The sequence below is a fragment of the Brienomyrus brachyistius genome, chromosome 3 (assembly GCF_023856365.1).
Source record: "Brienomyrus brachyistius isolate T26 chromosome 3, BBRACH_0.4, whole genome shotgun sequence".
NCBI lineage: Eukaryota > Metazoa > Chordata > Actinopteri > Osteoglossiformes > Mormyridae > Brienomyrus > Brienomyrus brachyistius.
Window position 1 is genome coordinate 33,054,447 of NC_064535.1, and position 26,274 is coordinate 33,080,720.

The 26,274-nt window shown below is 40.7% G+C and overlaps 1 protein-coding gene across 3 annotated transcripts; it reads left to right on the forward strand.

Annotated features, from left to right (window-relative positions):
• The first annotated feature begins 7,048 nt into the window (after positions 1-7,048).
• ipo8 (importin 8) lies at positions 7,049-25,698 on the forward strand. 3 transcript variants are annotated; one of them, XM_049007903.1, is made up of 26 exons: positions 7,049-7,253; positions 9,616-9,697; positions 9,860-10,016; positions 11,260-11,418; positions 11,656-11,812; positions 12,016-12,105; positions 12,354-12,448; positions 12,532-12,616; positions 15,503-15,637; positions 15,840-15,939; positions 16,139-16,215; positions 16,669-16,785; positions 16,888-16,977; positions 17,469-17,634; positions 17,829-17,989; positions 19,108-19,233; positions 19,507-19,620; positions 19,882-19,948; positions 20,199-20,324; positions 20,571-20,668; positions 21,139-21,234; positions 21,517-21,737; positions 22,460-22,665; positions 24,323-24,544; positions 24,861-24,990; positions 25,175-25,698. In XM_049007903.1, coding segments are annotated over exons 1-26 (3,162 nt in total). In that variant the 5' UTR covers positions 7,049-7,169; the 3' UTR covers positions 25,176-25,698. The 3 variants fall into 3 exon arrangements, with proteins under 3 accessions (XP_048863860.1, XP_048863861.1, XP_048863862.1); XM_049007904.1 differs by having other exon boundaries at positions 16,891-16,977; XM_049007905.1 differs by lacking the exon at positions 19,507-19,620.
• Positions 25,699-26,274: the final 576 nt, after the last annotated feature.

Genomic DNA, 26,274 nt, shown 5'->3' on the forward strand with positions numbered 1-26,274 from the left:
TCCCAATGACACTGACCAGTTGGAAAATCATCAAATATCAAAAGAGGACCAAAGCTGAATCTTCAGTGCCAGCAACAAGTCTGTGCTCAGAATTCACAAACTGAGCACTAATGTTGACCCTGTAGGAACCTCCAGCATCTACCCACTTGAAAAGTAACTAGTGTGTTCAATTGGTGCATGCCATACATTCTAAACAGGGTAAATACTCAGTGTACAGTGACTACAGCTGCCAACAGTTAATATAAAGAAGTTATAAAGTTAACATAATAATAATAATAAAGATGCTAATAAAGACAGTCTCTTATATTGCCAGAAACACTAATGTCTTACTGACATTATAATGAATGATAGATTATACATTGATTATAAACAAGAGGTTAACAAATGTGATATACCTACAACAGACATAAAACATTGATGATAATGCCATTCACTATAGGATGTCAATAAGTCACTTGAAAAGTAACTAGTTTATTCAACTGGTGCGTGCCATATATTCTAAACAGGGCAAATAACAATTCAGTGTATCCAGTGTACAGTGACTACAGCTGCCAACAGTTAAACATAATAATAATAAAGACACTAATAAAGACAGTCTCATATAGTTTAAACACTAATGGAAGAAACAGTCTTACTAACATTATAATGAATAATAATTCATACATTCATCATAAACAAGAGGTTAACAAATGTGATATACCTACAGCAGAAGTAAAACATTGATGATAATGCCATTCACTATAGGATATCATTGTCACTTAAGTAACTAGTATGTTCAACTGGTGCGTGCCATACATTCTAAACGGGGCAAATACCAATTCAGTGTATCCAGTGTACAGTGACTACAGCTGCCAACAATTAAACACAATTATAATAAAGGTGCTAAAGACAGTCTCTTATATTGTTTAAACAGTAATGGAAGTGTGGTAGAAAAATTTTAAATATAACACTTAGAATAAAAGTCGGAACTCTCACTTTGATGAGGTAAAGGAAATCTCTTTTATTCTAGCAACTCAGCAAAGTGCTCTCATCACAATCTGGCACTCGGTACCAAGTCACACGGAGCACACAGAGCAACCAGTTGTTAAACCATAACTCCCAATTCCCAATAAGGACTTCTAAGTCCTGATTGGTCACGAAACACCAACGAACCAAGCTCAAACGTATAACAAACACAGCTCTCCTGCTCTACTGGTTGACCTTGGCAACAAGGTAAAATCCACCCATTTTGCTCAGTTTACCAGAACATATCTCGATTTCTAGGCTCCTACTTGAGATATGAATATAGATATTGATTACATAACATTGAATCACTGTAAATACTTGGTTGTCCCTTGATTAATGATTAACGTATTGACATATTGTCATTAAATCACTGCAAATACATGGTTAACATATGATTAATATGATTAACATAATTACTTATACATTTGCACTACCGCATAGCATGCTATATATTGTCTACCACAACTATTTTATAAAGCTATAACTGGCTGTGCACCAGTTGGGGCAGCTTCGAATCTCTTCCTGCAGGTGGTTTCTCCCCCCCTTTCTTCTGCTGTCTGCCTCTCCAAAGTCCGAGCTTTCCTCAGGGTCTGCGGAACTTACTGCAGGCAGCTATCACGAAGTGAGGTGACACAGTATTCAAAACAATCTCTTCTTGCTTAATAACCTGGGTTAGTAGGCTCGTCCAGCGAGCTGCGTCACCAGGTAATGTAAACGATCGGTAGCGAAGCTCCCCTCACGGCCGATGAGAGAGAGTCTCGCGATATTTCAGGCGAGTTTAGAGGTTTCAGAGCGTAGTAGCCAGATCGCACAGAGGCAGGGACTATTGTGAGCACTCAATGACGGAGACTGAAGTTGTGTAAAAGACATGCATTTATTCCTACAACTAACATAAGACAGACATTACACCTAACAAACAATAAACATGAAATAACGGAATAGACACAAACAATGTAATCATGAAAATGCAATAACCAGATTTAAAAGGAGTAACCTAAAAAGGGAAAAACTGTTCTGCAAAGCAAGCAGTTTGTGGAAATATGAACCTAAAGGAATATAGCAGGTGAATAGGACAGTTTAGGTTATTAGAAATGAAATTGGTTTACTTGGATGCCGGAAAGGGGGAGGTCTTTGCAGTTGGTTGCAGTGGCTGATGAGCTGATGGGTGATGGCACTCAGGGAGGCGCGGTGTTTGCAGCGGTTGTTGGAGTGGAGCCCCTCTGATTCTCTCTCCTGGTGAAGCTTGGGCTGAGTTTCAGTTCTTTGTCCAGTTGGGTCTTCACTGATAGGCTTCAGGAGGGCTGCTTGTGGGCTTCTCTTCTCCTGGGCTGATGGTCTTTGTTTCCTCTCCTCCGCTCTCCTCTGCTCCACTGATGTTCTACACCTTTCTCTCTCCTTTTTCTCCCCCCTTTGTTCTGAGGTGCCAGGTTTTATAGCATAAGGTTCGTGATTAGGAGTGACCAGGAATTTGAGTCCTGGACCAATGGCTGACCATCCATTTGGCGGGCTTCGGAAGGGGGTCGGTATCAGTCCTTTTGGGATTTATGACCAGACTGACTTCTCTGGTAATGGTGATTTTCATTGGGCTGGTGTAACTTTTGATATGTCCACTTTTGTGGTAGCCACTGACCAGATTTGGAAACTGGAGTGATTTTACTTCGGTTTGATACCAAGCATGCCGTACCAGCCTAGCGGTTCACACCAAATACCATCTGTGATGATTAATTAATGATTACTTATATTATGCTATTATGTTATGTTCTATTACTCACACCAGTATGTGGTATATATGGTATACAGTATAGGTTACACCTCAACAGATGTATACCCTTTATACAGACATTATATGACATTCTCTTGTCATCAGCACATCTTACCCTTAGATAGGCATGGTGAAATACAAAGATCAGATAAGGGTGGGGGGGGAAGGTTTGTCAGACAAAGGAAAAGAATCTTCGAAAGTTAGGGCACACTAAGGTCCCTGGTTAGACTATTCGATTCCCAAGATTATTCTGGTATAACATATATGCAGTGGTAGCTATACCTATTTATTTATTCAAATTTATACAAGTGTTTAAGTGTGAGTGGTAAAATAATTGATACTCTGTGAACATGGTTATAAGGGTGGCACACAAAACTGAGACTGTCTAAGGACACACACACAAACATGATTTGCATATTGAGACATAAGCATCATACTACACAGGGTATACAAAACCAAACTTAACAGAAACTTTCTGTGGGGTGCTAGGTGAGTGGTATGTAAGGCAGGATGTCTGGGGATGGGGTTGTGTGCCAAGTCGAGGAGCCCCTGTCCCTGGGGATCCACTCTGCTATCTGTAGTTCATTAAAACTTTGAGCAATAAAGGTTGGAGTGCTGGCCTCCCTGGTTATCTATGTGTGTGGGGTCACAAACCCCCCTTTGGGGCCTAGGTTGATGTGTGCCTCTCGTACCAGGGTAGGCCTTGTCTCAGGCCACCTGGAATTTAAGCTTTGTGATATGTACATGTGTGATCCTACAGAGCCTTGTTTTTAAAATTGTGCCTAAGCAATCGTAAAAAACTGTAAATTACGATACAGTCAAATATATCAAACCGCTTTATATACATAATCCTGAGATTAAAAACAAAAATGTAACATTAAACATAATTTACATGTTTCATATATTATTTAGGCTATTTACGATTTTCAAAGAGAATTTGCTTCAGAGAAAAAGCCTTTTCTCACACCCTCCCATCAGTCTGGCATTCTGGGGAAGTCTGGGTGGAGTCTGGCATTCTGGGGAAAAGTCATGCAGTTTCCTGATGTGCTTTTTCAAGTCTGGATGAAATTTTGGATCTACATGTTCTGCGCCTCCTACATGCAGAATCTGATGTTATCCTGAAAGTTAGCGTGTTAGCATCCAAACCAGAAGTGGGCGTATCTCCACCTAGTAATGTCGTAGACACTTGAAACAAAGTTCCTCAGATCCATATTGATGAGTAGAGTCCACCGATAAAACACATCAAAATCTGCCTACATAGAAAAAAGTAATAACACTTTTTTTCGAATAACTCGGAAACGGAGCGAGATACTGCCTTCCTTCGCACGCGTGGCGCATATGCACGAGGCCACACCGGCCCAGGGCGCGGGGGCCAGGGGGTGCAGCCACGCCCATTGCACCCCCCTCTCATGTTACCCTAACCCTAAATATTCCACAAATGTAACATGTTTTTTGTGTGTGTACATAACAGTACAACGTTGCAGAATATATTGATTTCTTTATTAACCCTTTGTGGCAGAGACACCAGAGTTATATTAAAGAGACATATGATTTTATTGACAAGATCACTAAGCCGCAGATTCCCCAGTGTGCATTTGCTTTTACAATTTATATAGAGGTTATATACACAAACATCAATACTGAATTTGGACTGAGACCAGTAAAAAAAATGTTTTGAGAAATATCCATACCCGGATCACCCAGATGAGCAGCTATTAGAATTACCTGAAATTAGCTTCACTATGAACAACTTTCAATTTGATAGCCAGTTCTATTTACAAGATCCATGGGACAGCCATGAGCAAAAAGCATATGCCTATGATATTATTTATCATATTACACACATATATATACACATATATACACACACACATACACACAGAGTGAGAGAGGACTGGGAAGAAATTCAGAAAATATTCAGATTTGCCTTTAAATTACTTTACATACCTGGATGATATTTTTGGCATTTAGAAAAACGGGACGGCTGTTTTTAAATTGTTCTTAATTTTCCAAGTCTGACACCATAGCCATATTAAAATCAAACATAGTTCAGATATGGTCAATTAAATTTCTTAGATACTACCTTACCTAAAAATTATAGAAACAAGATATAGCTCACTACAAACCAAGGTAGTATTTAAACCAAGAGAAACAAGGGTTTTACTCTCATAGGAAACAAAACTGGTCAAGCTTGGCAGTTTTACCGAGTGTTCAAAAGGGAACAATCTACTATGTGTTAAAAAAACATCTGTGTCGAGTTTACTGCTGCTGCTTTTGCATGAGCTCTACACGTGCTGACAAGTCAGTTACAAAGATTTCAATCCCTGCTGTCAGACTCACTCATAGACAGTGTGGTACATTTGTAAGAAACTTGACTAAGTGAGCAGGAGAAAAGCAAACAAGAAATGGTCACTAAAAGACTTCTGCTGTATATATATATATATTTTTTTTTTTTTTGATTCCATAGAGGGGATATTGAGCAAAAGCAAGTGATTTTCCAGCCTAACTGCAGTAACACCACAGCTTACCTGATGGATTCTGTTGTTAGATAATAGGCGTAAGTAGTTTATTATGGACATATTTTCCAACTTTTTATTGCTTATTATTCAAACTTATTGCTTACTGATTATATATATATATCAAAATATTTATAACAAAAACTGTGACACTTTCATTTTTTCCAATATCGTGCAGCCCTAAAAATCTGGCTGCATTCAATGAAATTATCTCATTAGGCCTAACTGGGTTAGATTAGGGGCAGTATAACTGATGAACAACTTAAAGGAAAAGGAAAATGGACATTTCCCCCGCTTAAATTGTCTTTACCTAGTATTACATTTTTGTTAAAAGCATCTGAAAATATTCAGTGGCAAACGTATGCCATAACAGGAAATCAGGAAGACACATCTACTTTTTTTATGGCACCGAATCTGAACATACACGTACAAGCTAAATGGATAGTGTTCGAAAAAAAAGACAATATCTATTTATACCGAGGTTGTCAGTTTTTTATGTATGGTCCTTAGAGCATATATATATATATATATATATATATATATATATATATATATATATATATATATATATGAACGAGAGAGAGAGAGATTTACGCTAAAAAGAGCTAAATGAATCACGATTTAAGTTGTTGGTCTTACAAGCGGTGGTGACTTCACAGCCACCTCACACAATACGCCAGCTCCCTGTGTAGCGATCGACGATTCCACTTCAACTGGCATGCATTAGTTTATTTCCTAAAATAAACGGAGCAGGCACCGACGTACAGCCTCTCCTCAAATTACACGACAAATCCAAGCAGATTCTCACAGGAATTGTACATCGCGCAATACAGAGGTGTGTAACAAAAAGAGTATTCAAAACACAATATTCATAGGGGAATTATATAAACAAACACAAAACTTCCCTGTTAACTTACAACCAAATGAGATGTAACTAAAATTACATCTAAATGCGGTTTAGTCCTGCGTAACTATAATTTACAGCCAAAACACCATGTTAAACAATCCCCCTCGAAAATAATTAACCTTCCTAAAATAAACAGAGCAGTCAACAACATACAGCCTCTCCTCAAATTACACTAATGGCTGGAAAATGAAAATGTTTATTACAAATTTTACAAAAGTTCCTTTTCGATATATTTATAAGTTGTAACGTGGGGGATATAATCAACACTACTGAAGGAGATTTTATTTTGGGGGTTAATGTTGGCAGAGAACTGAATTGCACGCCTTACCATCGGCAAATCCAAGCGGATTCTGACAGGAATTGGTGCTACAACTAAAAAAAAAAAAAAAAATGCGTCGCTGACTGCTGCCACACCTACAAAACTCAAGTAGGAACCTTTGTGGCGGAACCAAAAAGTATAGTCTAAACCAACTAAATACACACGCAAGTATAAACCGTCACAAATAATACACGTGTCGTAAATAAGTACATTAAAATACGAGAAAAAAATAAAGGACTGCAGGAGTTTATAAAATTAACAACTATACATCAACATGGCAACACCTGCGCCGCTTCAGCTGTAAGTTGCTACCATTTACATTTGCGACCAAGTGGATAACCAGCCGAATTTCACAGGCATAGGAAGCAACCTCACATATCGCTCTTTTCAATGCTGAATATGTAATAGCAAAGGTAAAATTAACAATCCTTACGGTGACATAATTTAACAAAATTATCAGCCAACTTTCCGGCACTGTCCCGCAGACGTGCCAGCTGTGGCTGCCTAAATACACTGTCTCTGCCGTAAAATGCTGCTGTTTACGTCACTTTGCGTTGTCGTCTTCCGATCGCCGGTCAAATGGGGCAAGGCTGCCTGGCATTCTTGCTTATAACATTGTAACCGTTACAGCAATAACTTTAGTTTGTCATCGAGGGGCAAATGGACCCTAACCGAATCATCCAAGCTCTTAAGGGCACGATTGACCCTAATCTCAGAATAGCCGCGGAAAATGAACTTAACCAGGTACGTGATCCGTAGGTCCGTAGCAACTTTGTTTTTGTTTAGGGGAGGCTGGCTTTCCTTGCGCGGAAATGCGGGCCTTGTCGCCTCGGTTCGCTGCGGTTCTGACACCTGTGAGTGCTGCTCGGGTCGCTCTTTTGTTTCCTCGTGTTTATTCTCTGCACGTTTCTGTCGTTTTATTCAGAAATGTTACGCAGGTGGCTAAAATTGTTCGGTAACTGAAAAATAATCTTTACAGCATATATGGGACAACGACTGTGAAATTAAGAATCTTTAAGATGAATATGTGACATCAACGTTGAAATTAACAAACCTTACGGTGGAAGTGGGATAACAACTGCGATATTTACACTGCCTATAAGACAGTAACTGTGAAATAAAAAAATGTTCTCTATATGGGGAAGTAACTGAAATTAGCAATCTTTACACTGTATATGGTGTAAATCAGATTAACACTGTATGGCACAGCAAACGTGAAATTAATATTTACATTGTATGTGGGACAGTAATTAAAATGGTTAGTTTTACACTGTTTATGGGACAGTAACTGAGAAATTAATCTTTGCACTATATATGGGACATTGTAAAACTGATGGAAACCGATCTGTCTTTCACTGAGTAACAGCAAGCAATATTTGCTTGAGTTTGTGGAGTATGCCCCATGTGACTATTTTGGTAATTTTGGAAGAATTGAGCACTTCCTAAGGGGAAGATTCAAGTGTCAGTGGCATCAACAGCCATAACATATTTTTAAAACGGAGATGATGTGGATAAATAACACAAAAAGATATTAGTGGTGTAGTGGAACTTTGGCAATTTTAAAGTGCAAAACACAACAGAGTGGTGCTGTATACTGCCAACTCTTCCAAAAACATGCCAATTACAACTGGAAATACCGCAAACTACTTATGCACCAGTTATGGTCCACTGTTTGGTCAGAGGTAAACCTCTCTTCTATCTGACACCAGCTTTGACAGCTAATTTTTACGGATTCCAATTGTTTCTACTTGAATTCTCTGATGCACGTTTGAGTGTTTTTTTTTTCATAAAACAACTTTTCTTGTCTGTAAGTCATATTTTGATTTTGTGAGAGGACAGTTTGTGGCTTATTCGGTTAGGACACTGAACCTGTCATCGGAAGGTTACCAATTTAAATTGCTGGGTTGGCATTGATCAGCGATTTCACCATTAGACCCCGAGCAAGTGCCTTAATCCCCAATTGCTCCAGAATCAGTCTGACCTGCTTTCTCAATTGTATGTCATTTTGATGAAAAGTGTCTACTGCACAAATAAATTTTGTCATCTAAGGGAACAGTATTGAAGCTAAAAATATTGGCTACGTTCCCTTTGTGATTGTTTCCATCTGCATTTCATTTTGTAAAAGAGAAACTCCACCCAGATCATGGCCTCATACTCTTTGGGGTGGTAAAAGTAAAGATGATATTACAGAATTTTGCCTGAACTTACTTTATGTTTATCTTGAAACAGATCGTGAAACGAAGTCATTGTAATGGCATGTTGCCTTTTGAAAGTATACAGTGTTATTGCGGTTTTATAGAGATGATACAATAAAGTGCTACTTATCAACAGCTACATTCATAATATAACACAAATTTAATACAAATGCCGTGTTGCAAAAACCCATTTAATCCTTTGATAGGTAATCTGCTCCAAAATATTTTTTTGGCCTTTAAGATTTTTACGGAGATAATTGAATAAACATTAATAATAGAACAGCTGTTTATGGTGTGGGCTAGTTAAAGTTCCACCCATGTTGTGTAAGAATGTTGTTAATGTAAGAATGAATAACAGTGTTATAACAGCCTCTTAAGACACAAATGATAGATCTGTGGATAGATAGAAACACTTTATTGATCCCAAGGGTAATTCAAATTATGCAAAGTGTGAAGAAAATAAAAAATACTGCTGAAAATAAAGAACTAAAAATTAGTTCAAATACTTTTCCTTACACCTGTGATAGAACTTCACATAACGCAATGCCCCCCCCCCCCCCCATTTATTCCCCATCCCCCATTTATTATTTAAAGTATTTAATGGTAATTGTTCATTTGGTTATCCAAAGAGATTTTCTTATTAATTACTTGTAACAGTAATATAATAATAGATACTTTTTTCATTCAGCTGGTCAGTTTTGTCTTTCGTGCCTCCCTGGACTTGCACTGTGTAGAGTAAACTGTCCGCAAAGGGCAGCCACCTGTGGCAGCACCCAGGGAGCTGGGGGTTAAGGGCCTTGGGGCGCCCAGGGAGCTGGGGGTTAAGGGCCTTGCTCAAGGACCCACAGACATGCTGAGGCTGGGTTTGAACCATAATAATGAATAATGCCCTTTAATTTTTTTCCTTTCAGTCCTACAAGATCATCAACTTTGCCCCCACCTTGCTCCAGATCATTGTATCAGATCAGGTTGAGTTTCCTGTACGGCAAGCAGGTAAAGAGCCTTTTAGAATAAAAGAATGGTGCATCTGTTTTTCAATAAACCACGAAGAGTGCTGTCGTACCCATCAGATGCCTCTGAGATCCATAAATGTATTGGCGGCTCCATCCAGTGACAAGGTGATAAATGACTCTTGCATGTTTCTCCCATGACCAGCTGCCATCTACCTGAAAAACATGGTGAGCCAGTACTGGCCGGACCGGGAACCTTCCCATGGAGAACTTGTGTTTCCCTTCAACATTCATGAAAACGACCGGCAGCAGATCAGGGACAACATCGTGGAGGGGGTCATTCAGTGTCCTGAGTCCATTCGGTGAGTGTTCAGTAAGCATTGCTTCAGCACTGAGGGGCATAGTGTACCTGTGCAATACATCCGTTGAGTTTTCAGGAAGCATTACTGCTGGAAACTGATGGACATAGTGTGTCTGAACAGTCCACCCAGTGCATGTTCAGTAAGCATTACTGCTGAACACTGATAAATGGTAAATGGACTGCATTCATATAACGCTTTTCTACTCCTATGAGTACTCAAAGCACCAGTGGCGGAGGCTGCCATGCAAGGTGCCAACCTGCTCACTGGGAGCAATTTGGGGTTCAGTGTCTTGCTCAAGGACACTTTGATCGGGTCAGGAGGAACCAAGGTTTGAACCTTGCAGCCCTCCAGTTGCCAAACGATATCACTACCTCCTGCGCCACCATCTTCCCCACTGATAAGCATGGGATGTCTGTGCAGTCTATCCACTGAGTGCTCAGTAGCGTTATTGAGCACTGATTTGCTGTGGGTGAGGGACAGTGAACACAGATGTACCTGTTGCAGGGCTCCAGACTAACCTTTTCAGTGGTAGCACTGCTGCTACTAGCTTTCTCAATTAGTCACACTACCTTTTGTGCAACTACTGTTCTTGTTGCTGTTACTTGTAAAATATTTTAATCTGAACATTAGCTTTAATAACCTACCTCTCATAGTCACTCGCATCTGTCTCAAGGCCTCTCTTTGGCTCTCCTCCTCGTTTATTTCATTTTATTTTGATAGTCAACTATAGACTGCTTCCTTTTTTAAGCTTCCTTTAAAGCCACAGTTTTGTGTATTGTAGCATCAGTGCACGTATATGTATGTACCGGGTGCAGGTAAGGACAGACCAATTCAACAAGAAAAAAGATGCATTGAACCAGAGAAAAAAACTTTCAATGACAATTTGTAAACACAGTTCCTGTGCAGGAGCAAAATATCTGAATGCTTATCATAGGCTGGCCCAGATGCGTCCAAGTGAAATTTTAAATCGCTCATTCCCAATAAAAAAGTCGCAGTCTAGAGTTCTTTATGCTGTGAGTTTGAATGGAGCAGTCCATCTGGTCAGTGTTCAGTACTGTTACTGAGCACTGGTGGGAATAGTGTGTCTGTGCAATCCATCTGGTCAGTGTTTAAGCATTATGGCTGAACACTAATGAGAAGAGTGTGCTTGTGCAGTCCATCTAGTGAATGTTTACTAAGCATTTCTAAACACTTGTGCTGATTGCATGTGCTGTGAGTAATGCCGTGCCTGCTGGTTCCACAGGGCTCAGCTGAACGTGTGCCTCCGTGTCATTATCAAGCACGACTTCCCTTGCCGCTGGACTGGTGTCGTGGACAAGATCCGGTTGTACCTGCACTCCCAGAACAGCACCAGCTGGTATGGCAGCCTGCTGGCTCTCTACCAGCTGGTCAAGACCTACGAGTGAGTGTTGCAGTGTCAAATTTACATTTAATCTAATAGTTATTATTATTGAATGATAAATTAATGACGTGATTCTAAGTCTTGCTGCCTTTTCTTTTTACTCTACACAGACATTTTGATCTACAGCTTCTACAGTGATGTATTTAGTAAGCTTTGAACTTCTGTGATCAGAAGTAGGGGAGCAAGTACTCAGCTGTCTGTGTAGTAAGTGGTGTATTCATGTGCTCTGTCTGCTAGATACAGGAAGGCAGAGGAGAGAGACCCCCTCCTGGCGGCCATGCAGATCTTCCTGCCCCGAATTCAGCAGCAAATCACTCAGCTGTTGCCGGACGCCACTGTTTTTTCAGTGCTGATCCAAAAGCAAATTCTTAAAATCTTCCATGCACTGGTGCAGGTGAGAGTATGTGTTACGTATCTGGAGGACAGCCATGCTTATTTCATTTTTAAGGGGACGAGACCCTCTTGGTACAAATTGTCATGTGTTGTGTTTTCCATTGTTTAATAGAATATTGAATACTAGAAGACAGGAAAGGTTAAAAAAAATTGTGATGTGAGAAATTGAGGATGCTTACATCTGCGATTTCTTTCTTGCTTCAGTACTCATTGCCACTGAACCTGGTGAACAACACGGTTCTGACCCAGTGGATGGAGGTGCTCAGGGCCATCTTGGATCGAGATATCCCTCCTGTAAGAGCAAGCTCCGTAATATTTGTATAACTAAACTAGTATTGTATTCTGTAATGTAAATGATTTTCTATAAGTGACAAACAGATTGACTAGGGATACAATTCAAGTCAAGAATGGCTCATACAGGTTATCCTTGGCAGAGCTGTGACTGCCGGCATTACTGTATGTATTATTCCTGACTAAGGGCTTTTAGTGTACACATTACAGTAGGTATCGTTCCTACAACTGTCCTGTGTACGTCGTTTCAGGAGACGCTGGAGGTCGATGAGGATGATCGCCCGGAGCTTGTTTGGTGGAAGTGCAAAAAATGGGCATTACACATCATTAACAGGCTGTTTGAGAGGTAAACTGCTTGGAGGGGTCTTGGGGGATTCATTTGAGTTTGCCACTAAAGTATCGCCAAACTTAATATAAAACGCATTGTAGGTATGGAAGTCCTGGCAATGTGACCAAAGAGTACTTCGAGTTTGCAGACTTCTTTCTGAGGACGTATGCAGTGGGGATCCAGCAGGTATGAAGAACCAGCGGTGTGTTTGTGCGTGGAAAGTTTGTGGTATCTTCATACAGGTGTAGGAATGAAAATGTTTAGGGTTCAGATATCAGTGACTTACTGATATCTGTAGTTTAGAGTGAGTTGCGTATTACAGTGAGAGAAAATTTTAAAATGATCAGTATTACATTGATTAGGAAAAAGTATGCTCTTTTATTTCAGATTTTTTTCAACACGTTGATCCACCATGAAGTGTGGCCAGGTGTGAATGGCTCATTCATACACATGAAAGTTGCTACATATTCAATGAAAGGAGGCCAGAAATAGCGACATGAGTTTGGTTTTTCTTATTTATCAAACTGAATGTTGCAACTGCACCATTTAGTCATCTTCATGCAGCCAAGACTTTGGTGATCAGATATCTGGGATCAAAACAAACTTCCACCGTTGCTTACTATGTACTTTTATAATGTTTCTGCAAGTGTTCCAAACTGCATTTTGCAATGTCTATACTTTGATGTCTGATTACAAACTTCACATAAATCTGCCATATTTACAAAGTACACTAGGATTAAGATGAGTTTAATGCCAAAACAAATACATAAGAAATACTTTATTTCCCATAAATTAAGTTTATGACATTGAATGAAATGTGTGACCCCTGGGTCCCAGAGGGTTAAACTAATGTTTCTTTTACCTGTTGATCAGTCCTACATGTAAACTTGTAGGTACATCAGCCACTGTCTTTTTACTACAAAACCGCTTTGAGTAATGAATATTTCTGTGACATCATACATGCTTGCATATGTCATTCCAAATTACAGCATTCAGCTGTTCTACTCTAGATTAACTTTTATTCGGATGGTAAGATTCACAGCCTCGCTTTAGAGTACGGGCATAAAATTTCATGATTAGATGGTCCCCATTAAAAAAAGTGTGCACTGGATAATAATTTGGGATGAACTTGTGATGCATTGTTTCTTTGCATCAGTAAAATCTGATTTTTTTTTGTATATATCGAACAGTCGAACCTCGTTACTACGTACAAGACGGGATATCAAAAACATGTACGTTATAAGCATAGAACGTTGTAACCTCTTAGTGCAAGATGGATGAAAGAACTCATGAAATATCCATGTAAATGATAAGACTTTAATAGAACAGACCCTTAAATTGACTACAAAACAAACGAACACATTATTATTTGTTAAATAATTCGACAAAGCTCATTTGGATCCTTGAAATTTTCCTTAAATTACTCACGATTACTTGGTGCCGGCCGGCAATAAACGGCAACGAAAATACACAACGGCTGGTCAAAATGGTTTTTTAAAATAAACATTTGCATCCAAATTGACATTTGACCTGAAAATATTAATGAAATGTTGGTCAAATTAAATCATAAAATCCTTTACTTCCATTATTATTCTGAATTCACAATTACCAGCATGACCGCTTTTTCACAAGGTTTAATAAACAAAGAATACGCACACAACACTTAACAAGCCATTACTACGCAGTCCAGTAACGATCAGTCAAGGCAACTCATTTAACGCCAAGCAACGCAATAGACAAATGTGCATTGTCGGTCGAAGATCAGGTAGATACAGGTAGATGTAGCGACACAAGTTGTGGTGGGCGGGGAGAGCGCTGTACTTTGTAACGATGGTTAGTTTTCGTATTTTCTCTAGAAATTTGGATGTTATATCGAAGTTTACGCTGTAAGGGTGTACGCTGTAAACAATGGCTGCTATTGGAATAATACATAGGCTAAAAACGGGAATTAGAAACCTGTACGTTGAAAAGGTGAAAACGTTGTATCCGGGGTACGTAGTAACGAGGTTCGACTGTATATATGTGTGTGTGTGTGTGTGTGTGTGTGTATGTATGTATGTGTAATATATATATATATATATATATATATATATATATATATATATATATATATATATATATATATATATATATATATATATATATATATATATATATATATATATATATATATATATATATATATAGAATTTAGGTGGACATGGCATAAATGAGATGCTTACTAAGTTTAAGTACTAAAGTCACATATCCATCCATCCATCCATCCATCCATCCATTGGTAGAGGCTCGGCCACCAAGCGCTTGCCCACGAGCTCCCAACCCAGGCCTGTTTTCAGTGTGGGGCCCCAATCTTCTCAGTTTGGGTGGGGTTGCATTATCCTTTCTGTTAATCTTCTTAGGGGGTCTATGTAAATCGCACTTTGTCTGGCCAATCTTTCCCTTGGCAACCACGGGGGAATTGCCTCAGACAACATAGCTCTTAGGATCACAGAGAGGCACAAGACCCTTCCCCATGGTAAGGTGGTGATTCATGGAGGGGAGACATAAATATGTGAAGCAAAACTGGTACTTTTATACTTAATATATGATCTATTGTCTGTGTAAGAACATCCAAACAAAATCAAGCTAGCATCATATTCTTTTTCTTGGCATGATATCATGGTGAACTGCATTGTGTTGAATCAAATCACACCGCAAACTTGAACACATCTTGACCCATACAAGATTTAGCAGGAATGTCGAGTTCCAAGATTTTGCTTGTAGTACTAGTCGAAAAAAATTTGACAGACCTGGGGCTCAATTGGTCGAGTTAAAAGGCATTCGAGTTCCAGGGTTCTATTATATAGCATGTCACATTAGTAGGTGCTTCATATATGTCTTTATTGTATCGCATTGTAGGCAATGCATTAGCCTCAGTCATGGTTTTTGATTCCCTGGTTTATGATTGTTGTTCTGCATCATCTATTCTCTGTTAAATGAATAGGGACTCTCTTACTTCCATGCTAGTGCCATGAATACAGATGTCTGAGATGAGCTCCCTGCCTGTTCTCCCCCGGTGACTCCTCCATGTAGGTTCTGCTGAAGGTAGTGGACCAGCACAGACACAGACAGTATGTCAGTCCCCATGTCCTGCAGCAGGCGCTGAACTACCTGAACCAGGGCGTCTCCCACTCGCTCACGTGGAAGCAGATAAAGCCGCACATGCAGGTCTGTGCACAGTAAGGATTTCTCATATGTGGGGGCTGTCTTGCGTGTCCCTTCCTACCTAGATAAAGACAGGGATCAGCAATTCCTGTCCGTATCTTTGTTTCACCTGTTTCACTTAAACATAACTATGAGGAATCGCACAGGTCACTGCTGTCTTCTGCATGAAACGTACCCTTACGGCCCCTTCTTTTATGGCTGCCAGGCCATCTGTCAGGAGGTCATTTTCCCACTTATGTGCTACAAGGATGAGGATGAGAAGCTCTGGCAGGAGGATCCGTATGAATATATCCGCATGAAATTCAGTAAGTATCAAAACACATTTGAATTTTATTCTCTATTGCTGCTGTCTTCTCTCAGAGCTACCAAAGTTTCATTGTACGACTACAGTGACAATAAAGCCTCACCCTGTCTCATCTTGGTGGCACTGGAAGGCAGTGTGACTGTGCTGTGAGGACCTGCTCGCAGCCTGTGCCTAAATTGCTTGTGATCCCTGCATTTCAGATTTGTATGATGACCATGCACTGCCTGCCACTGCTGGCCAAAGTCTCCTGTGCAAAGCAGCCCGGAAGAGGAAGGAGGTGAGAGAGCAGCTCCGAGATGCCAGGAATGAGAAATCAATTGATAATTTATTTGTCATTTGCACAAGTATAAGTACAGGCACACAGGAATGTGTGAGTTTTCGCATATCCCATCTCGCTCTTCTTTTAAGATACCTGTATGTTTATGTGCATGTGTGTAAGAGTTAAACTTTGGGTCTGAGCTCCATCCAGCAACCTTTGAGCAGTTTTTGCAGTGCTAATGGTCTTGCTCTATTCTGCCAAGGACAGGATTCAAACTAGTGCCTTTCTCATCACAGGCACAGAGGCCTAACCCACCAACCCACACACTTCCTGGGTGCTAGCAACACAGCTGTGCATTCATTTTTAATTATTTAATAAAGACAACAAAAATCAGGGGCAGGTAGCATTTTGTCAGGTTGTCTAGAATTGCTAGGTACGCCCTTGGTCATGAGCCACTTCTACTTCTGTTAGGTTCTGCCTCAGATGATGGAATTCTGCCACCAGATCCTAATGGATCTAAACACTGACCCCCGCAGGAAGGATGGGGCATTGCATGTTATTGGTTCACTGGCTGACCTCCTACTCAAGGTAATAAACTTTTTTTTAATATATTTGTTTTTATGAAATAAAATTTTATGAATGTATAGATGACAGATTAATAGATTGATCTTATTATTCTCTTTGTTACAGAAGAGGGTTTACAAGGACCAACTGGAACTAATGCTGCAGAACTATGTATTCCCCCTGCTGAACTCAAACCTGGCATACCTCCGGGCTAGGGTCAGGCAACCCCCATTTGTTTGCCTGACTAATTAACTCTTTTCATCACTAGTGTTTTATTAGGGCCAGTGCTAGGTCAGTAGGAAGGGTCTTCGGGAACTCTGTCCATGATTAAGGCGGGTACTAGTGGATGATTTCAATAAACAAATGTCATTTTTTTAAACCATAGTGCATAACTTCAGCCCTGACCATGGTGATGAATTTTGCTTGACTAGATATTTCAGCCTGGTTCATGGTCCCAGCATCTAATCTTGTCTTGCTTGTGGGGGGTATTTAAAGGCTAGTGGAGCACTTGGCCACTTTAGACATTGCAATATGAGATATCTGAAATCAGGTGATATGTTAATGGGCTTCAATGTGGCCTAGTTCATAAAAGTTCATGGTTCTGGTCTGGGTATCAGATGTGAGACGGTAAGATTAGTGATGAATGAAAGATGCTTCATTTTATGAAAATTGTCTGCCGTCCTGTCTGCTGTTCACTTCTATCACAGTCGTGCTGGGTCCTGCATTCCTTCAGTCCCCTGCATTTTCATAATCATCTTGTCCTGTGTAACGCTGTGGAGCTGGTGAAGCAGAACCTCATTGCTGACAAAGAGATGCCAGTCAAGGTGGAGGCAGCCATTGCCCTGCAAATGCTCGTCAGCAACCAGGAACAAGGTGTGGTACTAAGGAACAGGAACCAAGCGCATAATCTCCCTTTCCGAGTGCACATACATGCTACTGCTGCCTGTTTGCTAAATGCACAGTTGCTCAGATTAAACAGGGTTTTAAAGGTAGGTATAATAACCATAGTTCAGTTATGATTGGTTCAAAGTTAGGTGAGTGATCTCGCTTTGCGTGTGATCTTCCAGCCAAGGTCTACATAAGACCCTACATCAGGTCTGTGATGCAGGAGCTTCTGCACATTATCAAAGAGACGGAGAATGATGATCTCACCAACGTCATCCAGAAGATGATCTGCGAGTATAACGAAGAGGTGGCAGTCATCGCTATTGACATGACACAGAACCTGGTGAGTACTTAGTCATATCCCTAAAGAATATACTGTTTAGCTTGAATTCCCAAAGGATATGCTGTCTGGCTCAAATCCATGAAGAATATATTGTTTTCATTCAGAAGCATGCGGTTTTCATTTTCTCAGAGTGATGAATTTTCTCTAAGAATGATGAAATATTTCAATATACTTCATGTAAACATGTCTCACATTCTATGCTTTTCATTCATTCAAGTCCTAAAAAACCCTAACTATTCCTTATCTTGTTTCCGTTTGGAGGCTCCCCTTCTGTGCTTGCATTACTGTGTCTACCGTGACTATTAGGCGTGTTTTAGAATTTACTGATGTATCTTCTAACAGGACAGCAAAAATAGATGTACTCTGTTTTACTGGTCTAAGTACCTTATGATAAGGGTTAGCGAATACAGGTGACAAGCACATTCCTCCTGCTCAACCTTCATCATTAAATCGATTAACTGGTGCAGGATCGTGGTGAGCTCACTTTTGTCCTAGCTTTCATTCTCTCTGTTTCAGTGTCTCATCTCCAAATAAAATTCCTATTTCTTGTTCCCATTGGGTTGTCACGTGATGTACCTTGCATAGGGTTGGGCGATAAAACGACAATGACGATTATCGCAGTATAATTTTCATCAATATCAATAAGACAAGTTCTCCATAAAAATTCGATCCAATTTAAGACCACGCCGGCGACGCACTTTGCATCAAAAAATGATGTCACTTTCTCCGTAACTACTTGTCAGGGCTGGTGTTGGAGCACAAACGCAAACACAGTTGTGAAAACAGGGGATTTAGTGAACAAATAATAGGGCAGGCAGGCAGACAACAGACAAAACCATCAAAATAACAGGATACCTCACTGGGAACGTAGGTAAGTCCAAAGCAAGCCATCATCAAAATTATTGATATTGACTGATTTTTTTTCTTTGCCTGTTCTGCTAGCAGGAATAGTGGGGTTCTCATTTCCAAAATGGGTGTTTGCACCTGTCCCATGTAGCTTCCAATAACTCAGCCATTCTGTGACAGAGTGGCAGCTAAAATAAGAAGGTGCTGGCAGCTTTGTGAATATCTGCATACTTCCTCATGTGACCAGAAGCCATATATGCATTTTCTGACAGGCGGAGATCTTTAGCAAGGTCTTGCAGAGTGAGGAGTATGAAGAGAGTGAGGACAAGACTGTGATGGCCTTGGGTATCCTCAGCACCATTGACACGATCCTCACTGTCATGGAGGACCACAGAGAGGTTGGTGTCCCAGGCTCATTGGCTTTACCAACTAGTGCAATATAACCACTTATGATATTGGTGCAATATACCTTTACTTTACTGTGCAATATACTGCTATACACATTTACTTTTCCTGTAACTGGACAAAGGTACTTTAGACTCTTGTACAGAAATTTTCTATTTTATTTTTATTTTATTTTATTAGAATGTTTAACAGTGCTCCAATTCGTTTTACACTTCATTCCTATATTTATACTTATACTGTATTGTTCTTGTCTATTTGTGATCCAGTCGCAATGTGAGCAATTTCCTCCGGGATTAATAAAGTCCCCTGATTCTGATTCATCTCTGCAACCACAAAGGCTGATTCACAGTAACCACAGTAACCCTTCCTCATTCCACGCAGTTAAGCTCTCTCTAAATCAGTGGTTTTCAGACCTGTTCCTGGCGTCTCTCCCTCCATGCCTGAATGTTTCATTTTAACCCATACTGCTTTTAACCTGCCACATTTATTATTAGCCTATTAAGGACCATTTAAGCCTGATTAAGGAAGGGTTCCATTGAAATCATTCCGGCTGGGGGGTGGGCTGGAACAGGATTGAGAACCGATGCTATAAATAAAATGGTGGTCTGCTTATGTTGTGCTGTGACGTCTTTCTGTTCCAGATCACACAGCAGTTGGAGGGAATCTGTTTGCAAGTCATTGGCCTTGTGCTGCAGAAACCTATAATAGGTAATGACCTTGTGGTGATCAGGAGGCCTTATTGAGAAGTGTGGCTGTGTGTTTATGTATCCTGCGTAATTTCAGTTTTAAACACTAGGGGTGCTGCCAGTCTTCTGGTACTTAAATTGCCAGCTCTGAGATTTCAGGATCCTGTTCATTGCAGATGTCATAGTTTTAATTATATTAGATTAATTAGATTTAATTATATCAATTATATTGCTATTATTGATGGTGTCCTTGCCTTTTTCCTTGTTTGCAGAGTTCTATGAAGAGATCTTGTCTCTGGCCTTCGGCCTGACCTGTCAGGCTATCTCCCCCCAGATGTGGCAGCTCCTGGGGCTTCTCTATGATGTTTTCCAGCATGACTGCTTCGACTACTTTACAGGTGCTAAGCTTTGGCGTATCTAGTCAGGCATGAGAGTGATATAAAATCGCCTCAGTCGTGGTTAGTAAATGAACAGCTACCATATTGGAGAGCGATGAATGGGTGGGTGTTTGCTTCACGTGCCTGTGTAATCAAGCGTTTTCTTTACTTTTGAGAATGTTATTGCAGGTCAGTGTGGTGCCAGGAGTTTTCACATATGCACTAAGATGGTTTTGAATCTTGGCCTTGCTGCTGTTTTCCTGACAGATATGATGCCTCTCCTGCATAATTATGTGACAGTGGATACTGACATGCTGTTGTCCAACTCCAAACACCTGGAGGTCATTTACACCATGTGTAAGAAGGTGACTGACACTCCGTCACACCCCAACACTAACCCTGTCTCCAAACACCTGGAGGTCATTTACACCCTGTGTAAGAAGGTGACTGACACTCCGTCACACCCCAACACTAACCCTGTCTCCAAACACCTGGAGGTCATTTACACCCTGTGTAAGAAGGTGACTGACACTCCATCACACGCCAACACTAACCCTGTCTCCAAACACCTGGAGGTCATTTACACCATGTGTAAGAAGGTGACTGACACTCCGTCACACCCCAACACTAACCCTGTCTCCAAACACCTGGAGGTCATTTACACCATGTGTAAGAAGGTGACTGACACTCCGTCACACCCCAACACTAACCCTGTCTCCAAACACCTGGAGGTCATTTACACCATTTATTTAAAAAAAAGGTTCTTTGTGTTGTATAGACATGGAGGTAATTAGGTTGCCCCCATGACCTTTTTCAACTTAATCCTCTTCTCCAGGTCCTCACTAGCGATGCAGGTGAGGATGCAGAATGCCATGCTGCCAAGCTGCTGGAAGTCGTCATCCTGCAGTGTCGCGGAAGGGGCATCGACCAAGTATGACACAGTGTTATTGGAAACTATTGCCAGTGCTGTTGCCTTAACATGGAAATCATTTGCAAAAACTCATTTTTGACGGCTGGAAACAATCATGATTAAACCAGGAATAAGTTTAGAGAAATATGTTTGTGTTTGTCTTCACACTCCTGCTTTAGGAAGTGCTTGGTACAGGGCGTACAGGGTGACATCTTTCATTATTTGATGAATACGACTGTCATGTCTGTTGTGTTGTCCTTGTTTGACTGAGCTGTTTTCCCTCCCTTCATCTGGGGGTGTTAGTGTGTCCCCCTGTTTGTGGAGGCTGTCCTGGAGCGGCTGACGCGTGGCGTGAAGTCCAGCGAGCTGCGGACCATGTGCTTGCAGGTTGGCATCGCGGCGCTGTACTATAACCCCACCTTGCTGCTGCACACTCTGGAGAGCATTCGCTTCCCACATAGCCCAGAGCCCATCACCACGCAGTTCATCAACCAGTGGATGAATGACACAGAGTTCTTCCTGGGGTAGGTCCTCCATTGTCTCACACTATCCAGCACCTCACTGATATTTAGGGAAATCTTCCTGCAAGATTGGGGGATGTGGAGTAATGATAGACTTTGTACAGACTCCGGATTAAGAACGTCCGACTTACAGAGAACACATACTTATGAATGGACTGCTGTCAAGCCTGTTATATTAAAAATATGAGTTAAATACAATGGTTTGTAATAATGAATGTACAGTGCCATATGTTGTTACAGTAATAATAACAGTATCATTATTTTGGACTGTATTATTTTCATACTTGCCTACAAATTCAACTTAGATGATCTTGTTCATAAACTGGGGGCTGCCTATACTGAAAATAATGTTTTGGTGGGTTATTGTGAGCAGAGGAACAGTTTCATACTTAGCAGTAGTATTATTGTCATGAGACTTCTTCCTGACCTCCATGACATTGTACTCGTATTCTGTGTTTTCTGTAGCTGAGATGTTTGTTCCCTGTAGGCTCCACAATCATACAAGGGGCATCGTTGATGAGATGTTTATTCTCTGCAGGCTCCGCGATTGTAAAATATACATCAGTCTCAATGTGCTGGGATGTTTCTGCAGACTCTGTGATCAAGATATGTGCATCGTTGGCCTGATTGTGTCGGCTAGGGTCTTGCTTCTCTGCAGGTTCCACAATCGTGAGATGTGCTGTATCAGCCTGAGTGTGTTGCTGAAAGAGATTTGTTCTCCGTAGGCTCCATGACCGTAAGATGTGCATCATCGGCCTGAGTGTGCTGATGGAGCTGCCCAGTCGGCCGGCTGCAGTGGAAGAGGCGGTTGCTCAGATTGTTCCGTCGATCTTGCTGCTTTTCCTGGGTCTGAAGCATGCTTATGCTTCACGGATGCTGAATAAACCAGACATTTTGGCCAGAAGACCTGTCTCGGAGGAGGATGACAATGGTGAATGCAAAGCCTGCAAAATACATATAGCTGTGTAATGTAGTTTCTGGTATCTCCTAAAGCGACAGCGATTTTATTTTTGGGGCCCTTGAACTATGAAATTAAGGCAAATGATATCACCCAGATATTCATACTATCAGTCACTGGTCACAGATACATATATAAACAGAAGCTCAAGGAATGCTGTTTTAAAACAGTTTCTGTTTCTGTACACCACATTTGTGCCTTTTTAGTTACACTTAAAAGGCTGTGCAATATAATAACATATACGTATTGTGTAGCAATAGAAAAATCATTTCATGTTCATTCCATTGTTCCACAAATCACACTCTTTACAGCAATATTTTAAGTCATTTCGACAACAGGAGTGTCACTGCCTGATCCGTAGCACCTGCCCAATTTGTCTGCGCATGCACAGCATTTTCGAACATGCATGCACTGCAGTGCCTTTCTTTCAGTGCCCCCTCCATTCATCCTGCCATTTTACGGCAAACCATACAATTTACATTTACAGCAAACTACAGTGGTTGCTTTTCTGTTTAGCGACAACTGTTGTTAATGATTCTGCTGACTGAAAAACTGGTTTTCTTTGCTTGTCATTTTCAGTGTTCACCCTGGTTGTCTATTTCCATTTTTTGGTCAACTCTATTACCTAAATATATGAAATATTATCCCATATCTGAAATGTTTATTTTTCAATCAGCTGAAATTGCTGCTATCCAGCGACCATTGTAATTTGGTATACATATTGCTTTGGCTCACTCTGAACTGAAGTTTGATGTATGTTGCATTGCAGCCATATATATATATATACACACACGCACACATTTTAGTCCAAATAAGTGGGATCAGAAAAGAATCAAATGCATTCCTTTAGCTGTTTGTCCTATTGGCATAATATACTGACTTTGCCAAACCATAATAGTGGCAGCCGTCAGGGACATATACAGTCACCCCATTGTGATTGGGATACCTAACAAGACTCATAAACATACACTCATTTACATCTGCCAGAATATTCCATTCTGGGCTGGTGCAGATCACTCACCATAAGCCTGGAAAATAAACCTGATGTAGTGAAGATAAATGACAGCATCAGGTTCCTGAAAATGTCATAGAATGAAATTAAGTGATCAGAATTTGGCACCATTGTAAAATATATTGCAGAGGGTAATGCTGCACATGCACAGACAAAGCAATGTGCAATAGGTCCGATGGTTTGGACTGTACCTTGTTAATTATTCCGCAAACCAGTCCCAGCCAAAGCCTCAAATGCCTCTAACCTGAAAAGTATTTCATATTTTATCCATTAACATTTTGTGTTTCATTACATGCTTAATTTACAATTTGCACATTCTAAAGGCCAGAAAAAATTAAATATGAGTAAATACCTTTTATCTGTAGAGTTTATCATTTGAAATGTAAGAAATGGGCCTTTACATGTGCTCATTTTACATTAACTATACATGTCATTCATATCGCGCAGCCCTATTTGAAGATAATGGGCATAAACAAACGTTTTAAAGCCAATCACTCAATCATCTTGATAATAGAGAAATCAATGACTTGGATGGTGGAGGAACATTCCAGTTTATACCAGCTGCCGCTCCGCTGAGGAGTGACCTGATAACTAAGTCCTAGTCTCTCTCGCCCACAGAGGAGATCTCTAGTGATGACGATGAGGTCAACGAGGTTAACCGCAAACGAAACATCAGTCAGCAGCCTGCCAGCTCAGCGGGTGGATTGGAGGATGACGATGAAGAGGAGGAGTACTGGGACGAGGAAGGTCTGGAGGGGACGCCCCTGGAGGAGTACAACACTCCCCTGGACTATGATAATGGGGAGGACGAGTACCAGTTTTTCACTGCCGCTCTGCTCAGTAAGATATGCACACTAGAACTTTCTAGTAGATGTATTTGGCAACTAGGAAAGCCATGTTTTGTAGAGGGAAAATGTATTTTTCAGTGGGATATTTCATCTAACTAAACCAATGGGGTTCAGGTGTATTCATCAGATAAAAATTACTAAGTGATGTTTGAAGAGACATGTATGTTCATTAAATATCCAGCAGTCAATGTCAAGGGCTGCTTTTCCAAGAAAAACGCGTCTGTTGACCATTCATGTGCCTGGCATCAAGATAAAGCTGAAAGTGTTTCACACAGTGTGTCTCCGGAGACTGACTCTGTTACTTACAGGGGTGCAGAACACAGATACTCAGTGGTATCAGTCCCTGATGGCACCGCTTAGTAACGACCAGAAGAAGCAGCTGCAGGAGATCTACAGTGTGTCCCAGCAGAGGAGGAGTACAGGCATCAAAGGGCAGTGGTGAGAAAATCTCTGCTCACTATGTGCTCCAGATACTCTAAATTTAACGGAAATGAGTGAAATTAGATGTTACATGTGCAGAACAGCTCTTTTCTGTCTTTTCCTCACAGATCAATTGTGTGAAATCGAATAATCATTGTCTTTACAGTGACTTTACAGTTTGCCTTTTCTTTTTTCCCTGCAGAACTTACCACACAGTTGAATTCACTTTGATCTATCAGATCAGTGGGGTTTTAATGTGAGTGGATTACGGTCATGGCCTGGGCCAGGTCTGGAGCTACCCTTCAGACTGCTTTACCGAAACCCCCAGACCAGAGCTGAGGCGCAGAGAGTCAGGAGGATTTAGGGTTTAGGGTCCTCTGTCTTTCTGTCACTGACCAGCTGGCTCAACCATCAGTATCTGCACTAGTGTGTGTGAAGAAAAGTGATGGACAATTCATTGTATCCACTGGGTACATGTGCTGGCGTTTGTCCTTCTCATTTTCTAAGGACTGATAGGTCAGAGGCCCGTAACCTCATCGGTGCCATGCAGGCTACGGCGGGTTTCTGCCTGTCCAGCAGGACTTCAGCTTGTTTTCCTACACAGACACACCGCCGGAGTGAGACGTCGGAAAGCTCCCCGTGGAACTAAAGGCACAAGCAGGAGTCGGACACTTTTGTAACAGTTTTCAGAATTAACTTAAATTCATAAACTCTGGTTTAACACCATGCTTTTGTATTTGCTGTGACTTATTGGAGTAGAACAGCTGTGTGTGTCAGGGAGAGAATTCCGGCTCCGTTCCCTTTATATGTAAATATCATATTAAGATGCATCAGTTTGGAGATAAGCAAGTCTTTAGATAATCTAAAAATACCAAAACTAAAATTTTTAATTTTCATAGCTGTTAGAAACATTGAACAGTATGTTTCTAGTGCTGACTAGCGTCTACACAACTCCTGCGCTAGTAGAACAATATAATATATAAGCTCCACACCCATGCAGTACTGCATAATGCAATACTATTTCCCAAAACGGGGCAAAATCACTGTATATTCGGTTTACCTTAAGCAGCAGAGCCAGGCAATAGATGCAACCCTGCTGAGTATTTTGCAGCAAAAACACTCAATGTTTCTAATAAACAGTAGACAGCACTCTATGTATTATGTAGCATACATACAAACTGTGTAAACACAAAACACAATCATTTACTTAAATATGTCACATGGAGGTTGTTATAAACCTCTATTTTACCACAAGAAGTTCAGACCTGACTATGGAGATGCCATTCAGAGTATACATCTCAA